The sequence below is a fragment of the Fukomys damarensis genome, unplaced genomic scaffold (genome assembly GCF_012274545.1).
Source record: "Fukomys damarensis isolate Sample0158 unplaced genomic scaffold, DMR_v1.0_HiC HiC_scaffold_38, whole genome shotgun sequence".
Lineage (NCBI taxonomy): Eukaryota > Metazoa > Chordata > Mammalia > Rodentia > Bathyergidae > Fukomys > Fukomys damarensis.
The window spans coordinates 65018029-65024038 of NW_022900950.1; the positions used below are offsets into that span (position 1 = coordinate 65018029).

A 6010-nucleotide genomic window follows, 5' to 3' on the forward strand; every position below is an offset into this window, starting at 1 on the left:
GTGACATCCGAGAAGCCATTGAGTCACCTGTTATTGTTGACATCACAAGCACTCTGTGTTCTTTTCCACACACTTGGAGACTGGGTCTTTAGAGGAAATGGACACCTGGTGCTGTCCTTTTATCTCTTTTTCCCACTTCTTAAAACCACCATCACTAAGAGTCATTAATTTCTTTATGATCGCAGTAGTGGACAAATAATTTTACCAAGTGCTTTCCCACCACAACTACAGAACAGTACATTTTATAGAGCACTGACCAGAAGTTATCTCACTTACAAATCTGCTTGTTTAAAATTTGTGTGTGCAGAAGGGGGAAGGTAGTATTTATGGAATTTTGTGACCTGTTGCTTGGCAACGATACCTGTGACAGTTAAGCTTCTGCACTCTGAACAGTCAGAGTTAGGAGGCTCAGCGAGCCCCGTTGATGGCTTCCTGCTAACAGAAGGAAATGAGTTCTTCATTATGCAGAGGGTTTGAAAATTTGTACTTCAGAGCGTACCATCCGTCGCTATGTCACAATTCTTGTTCTTGACTCCGCAAATAATTCTGCCCTTTAGCCCTCTTACTTCTCAAGAGTTTGATCTGATCAAGCACAGGGCCCGAGCATCTTGGCAGAATGAGAGGCGATGGTCCGATTCCTCCGTGACAACGTACGCAGGCAGTTACCGAGAAAAACCACTGGTTGAGTCCACCTGCAGCCGCCTCACTTTTAGAGCAGGGCAGCCCAAGCCTGGGTGTAAGCGGTAAGATTCCTTTGTCATTTGCACCTGGTATGTCACTATAAATAGCAGTGCTTTTAAAAGAAGGAGGCGTTATAGAGCTTGACAGACTCCACAGACGTTAACCCTGTACATTTTCCTGTGTAAATGTCAGTGGGAAGAAGAGCTAAATGTCAGTTACCAGCTGAAATTATGATTCCATTCTCTATTTACTACTCCTGAAACGACACAGAACTACCACCTGCTCTTGACGGCACAGGAACAGGAATGTCTGGCTGAACTGTGGCCGTTTTGTGTTTCCCCAGCAAATTCTCCTAAGAATTTCACTTTGTTTCTTGTATAGTGTTGCCACTTTCAGGAGTTAAAAAGTTCCCTCAGAGCAGGGAGAATGTGGACTAAATCGTCCTGTTCTCCCCACCTGAAGTTAGGAGGCATCGAAAAGGCATTTTGAGAGCGCACGGGGAGGCCAGGTCTGTGACAGCACAGTCAGAACATTCACTTGAATTTTACGTGGTGCCTGCAACTGTAGAAATAAGTCATCAGCTCAAGGGAAGGAGATTTTATAGTATCCGCAGTGGGGGAAAGTTCTAAACAAAGCAGATTTCCACCAGGGTGGAGAATGGAAAAGCACCCTGCCCCAAGGAATGAGTATGGACCTCAGCAAAGAACCACATAGCCCCTAGCACTGTTAGGGAGCTGCCAAGAACTCTGGGGTTGTGAGACAGAAAAGTACAAGTGTGGGTTTGGAAAAATGTGAAATCTGTCCCTTAGGATGTTAATTAGTAAATATTCAAATTCTGGGAACCTTGTTTGAAAATCTGTTGGATTACTGTCTCAACCTTCAGATGTGAGGAGTAACCCACATACTTCCTTAATAAATATTACTTTGCCTTCCAGGATTTTTCAAATCACCAAAACATAGTGCTAAATGTTTCAGGGGCTGGGGATTTAGCTCAGAGGTTCTGCTGCCAGCCAGGCAAGTGCAAGATCCTGAGTTCGATCCCTGGTACTAAAAACAAAACAAAACAAGCAAACAAAAATGATTAGAAAACTAAAATGTTTCAGAAGTAGTTTTCAATCCCTTGCCTTATGTGCTTTAACAGCTCCTGAGTTGGTTGACATTTCACTTAGTTTTGGGGGAGTTCCTCTGCTAATTCTGCAATCCTTGAGACACTGCTGGCCAGACAGGGCAATCTTCAAGCACTACTGGGGTCATCTGAAAACAGTGTTTGAGAGCGAGTCTCCAACCAGAACCATTCACCAGAGAAGGAAAAAAAGATATTTAATAGCCGCGAAAAAATGCAGACAAATGACATCTGCTGAAAATGTACAGGACTTTGAATTTGCTTCCTATTCAGGGTGTGGTCATTAAATGACTTATTCAAACCAAGGCACTTTATGACATTGCCAACCACAAAGGGACACGAGCTTGTAATGTCTATCTGTTTGGGGAATCCCAGACATAAAAATAGTCTGCACAATTGCCCACTACAGAATACGACTGCCTGTTTTTTTTATTTTTTTGGTACCAGGGATTGAACTCAGGTCCTTGTGCTTGCAAGGCAGGCGGCAGAACCACTGAGCTAAATCCCCAGCCCTACCTGTTCTACTAAAGGTTGAGAAAAAAGCAAGTGTTGTAAAGATGAAGGGCAGATTAAGCTCATTTTAAAAATACTGATTATTTTCTATATTTACATTTGGTTTTAATAATCTTTCTTGGTTAATCTTAGCCTAGTACAAATATCTCCTTATATTCTGAGCAAAAATGGATGAAAATTTAGTAGAGCTATAGAAAGACTTCTTTAGACTACTCTGTAGTGTGAGGATTCTATAGGTGTGGCTGTATAATAAAGTTAAGAGAATTGTGTAATGGTCCAAAGAGGATTGTTGAAATTAAAAAAAAAAATGCAGTGACTGATCATTTACAGTATTATGCCAGGAGAATGCTAGTCTACAAAAATATTTTTCCTCATCTTTTAACCCACTCCAGACAGTGAATAGCCATATTATTACAAGACAGAAGAAACTTGGTGGAAATCTTAATAATTTGGTTCTAAACCAATTTTAATATCAAATATGTAAAGTTCATGATGTGCACTAGGAGAATGGAAATAAGGTGGTGCAGAATTTATATTACTATGGAACATCATTGTCCATCCCAATTATCTGCCAGTGTTAAGATAAGGGTATATATATATATATGTAATTGGTGTAAGAATACTCTCCCCCATGCATATATAGATATATCTATATCTATCTATCTATCTATCTATCTATCTATCTATCTATCTATCTATGTAATAAGTAGATGGACAAATAAGCTCTGATATATCCATACAATGGAATATTATTCAATAACAGAAAGAAATGTTTCAATCTGCAAAAGACATGAATGAGCCTTAGATCTATATTCCTAAGGTAAAGAATCCAATCTGAACAAAGTCACATATTGCATGATTTTGAATGTATAACTTTCAGAAAAGTAAAACTACTATAGTAAATAGATCAGTGGTTGCCAGATGATGGGGAAGAGTTGAGCAGGTGAAATATAGTGATGTTTTGCATCTGTGAGCCTATTATACATGACATGGTAGTAGTGTATATAAGACATTAAATATTTGTTGAAACCCACAGCACTATATACCACAAAAATGAAACACAAATTTTATACAAAGAGTATATGCAAATTATTAAAAATTAGCTGAGTGTGGTGGCACACACTTGCAATCCCAATACTCTGAGAGGCTGAGACAGGAAGATGGTAAGTTTGGGCCCTGCATGGGCAAGTTGGCACCTTGCAAGACCCAGTCTGAAAATAAAAAGGTGCTGGGGATGTAGATCAATGTGAAGGCCCTGGGTTCAATCCCCAGTATGAAAAAAATAGATATTTAGGAAGCTGGAAGAACCAAGACTAGAATAAAGATTGTGAAAATGAATTTACATCTTATTAATGTATGCAGCAACTTCACTGAAGGCAGTGTGAGACTAAAGGCTAAGGAACTTTGGAAATGAATTGAGTTTTTAAAACCAAAAGAGTAAAAGAACTGTCTGTACTAAGGTTGAAAAAGTTGTTTCCCATAATAGTTTGGGTACTAATTCTGAAACCACTATATGCATATACAGTACTGGAATTGAACAAGTCACCAAATGGGTGATAAATGGTGGGAAGCAGGTTTTTTGCTGCTGGAATGGTAGGTAAAAGAGGAGGAGGGTAGAATGACCCATGTGGTAACACACTGAAAATGGATCCATCAGTATGACTCATGTTTTGCATATATAAAAAGGATATATTATCCTCATTGCAAAAATGATGAGCCTCTAGTGATAATTATGCACGTTAGTGCACACTTATATATTTCCTTTCTGTTTGGAAGAAAGTCATCATTTTTAGCTTATGTCAATGTGGACCACTAGCTGAGGGGACTTAGAAGCAACACTTTGCTTGTTTGGTTTTTTTTTTGTTTTGTTTTCTTTTGGTACTGGGGCTCGAACTCGGGTCCTTATGCTTTCAAGCCAGGTGGTGGAAACACTGAGCTCAATCCCCAGGCCCAGAAGCAACACTTTGAATCAAAGCATATCTGGTGGCCAATTTTGATTTCTCCCCCACCCCCATTAAGTTTATTGGTACATTTAAAGAAAACGATGCAGTTACATTTCTCATTGGAATCTTGTACCTTTACATGACATGTCTTGGTTCTTGTTTTTTCCCCGTACCCCTGCCCTCCCTTCACCCCCTTCACCCTTCCCTATTTACCAGACTTTGTTTTTTCCATTTTTCACATTTTCCCCTTATTTCCTTTCCCCTCCCCATCCCACTTCCCTTTTAGCCAATTTCTTCCTAGTTCACACTACCATTTTTACCATTTGAAGCTTATTTACACTTTTAGTTTTTCACATCAGAGAAACTATTCAGTATTTACTTGTGTGTCCTATTTATTTTACTTAAGAGTATAGACTCAGTGTGCATCTATTTAGCTATAAATGTCTCTAGTTTCTCATTCTCATTTTTTTATTTTTTATTTTTTATTTTTTTATTGAGTTTATTGGTACATTTAGGGATACAGTACAGTTACATTCATTGTTGGGATCATGTACCTTTACATGGCAAGTCTTGATTCTCATTTTTTTCCCCTTACCTCTGCCCTCCCTTCACCCCCTCCTCCCCTCCCCATCTACAAACACTTTATTTTCATCTTTTCATTCTCTCACATTTTTTTCTTTTCCCTTTTTGTTCTTCCCCTACGTATCTAGTTTCTCATTCTTTATGGCTGAGTAGTGCTACATTTTACAGAAAAACCACATCTTCTTTATCCAGTCTCCAGCTGATGGGCAAATGGGCTGCTTCCAAGTTTTAGCTATTACAAACTGTGCCACTATAAACATGGGTGCATATATATCGCTGTGGTATGATTCTTTTAATTCTTTTGGAAAGATACCCAACAGAGAGATACTGGGATTAAATGGGACCTCTAATCCTAGTTCTTTGAGGTATCTCCATATTGATTTCCCTAGTGGTTGCACCAGTCTGCACTCCCATGAACAATGAAGTGTTCCTTTCTCCCCACAGCCCCATCAGCATTTGTTATTGGTTGATTTCTTGTTAGCAACCATTCTTTCTGGGGTAAGGTGGGATTTCAGTGTTGTCTTCATCTGCATCTCTCGAATGACCAGTGATGGTGAACGTTTTTTCATCTACTTATTTGCTACTTTTACTTGTTTGTCAGAGAAATGTCTGTTCAGTTCAGATGCCCATTATTGATTTGGGTCTTTGTATTGGGGGGGGGTCTGATTTGTTTGAGTTCTTTATATATTCTAGATAGTAGTCCTTTGAGGAGTAGCTGGTAAAATTTTTTCCCACATTGCATGTCATCTCTTAGCTCTGTTGGTGGTTTCTCTTGCACTGCAAAAACTTTTTAATACAGTGAGACCCGAGTTATTGATTCTTTGTGCAAGTTCTCATGCTGCTGAGGATTTGTTCATTAATACTCTGCTCCTATGCCATCGTCTAGTACCTGCTTTATGATACATAGTAGGGACCATGCTTTATCAGAGCTACATTTAATGATATTACTCTAGAATGTTCTCTTTCCAGATGACGATTAAGAGGCTAATAGAAAAAATGGTGCCAGGTACCATAGCAGCAACAGAACTTGGCTGTTGTCTGGATATTATTCTTTTTTTGGTTTTTCTTTTTTTTAATGGAATGTGCTGAATGTCTATAATTTTGTTCAGATGACTGCAGAACCTGGAAAAGCTGTTGCTGCTATTGATGCATAACATACTATTATTAG

General features: G+C 39.0%; 1 protein-coding gene across 1 annotated transcript in view; it reads left to right on the forward strand.

Moving 5' to 3' along the window:
* The first annotated feature begins 389 nt into the window (after positions 1 to 389).
* The window catches only part of CUNH4orf51 (chromosome unknown C4orf51 homolog), a 44865-nt gene continuing 39244 nt past the window's right edge, over positions 390 to 6010 (forward strand). Inside the window, exon 1 of the mRNA XM_010610937.1 lies at positions 390 to 743. Within this exon, the coding sequence (XP_010609239.1) occupies positions 511 to 743 (233 nt within the window). The 5' untranslated portion in view covers positions 390 to 510. The remainder of the gene's footprint in view (positions 744 to 6010) is intronic.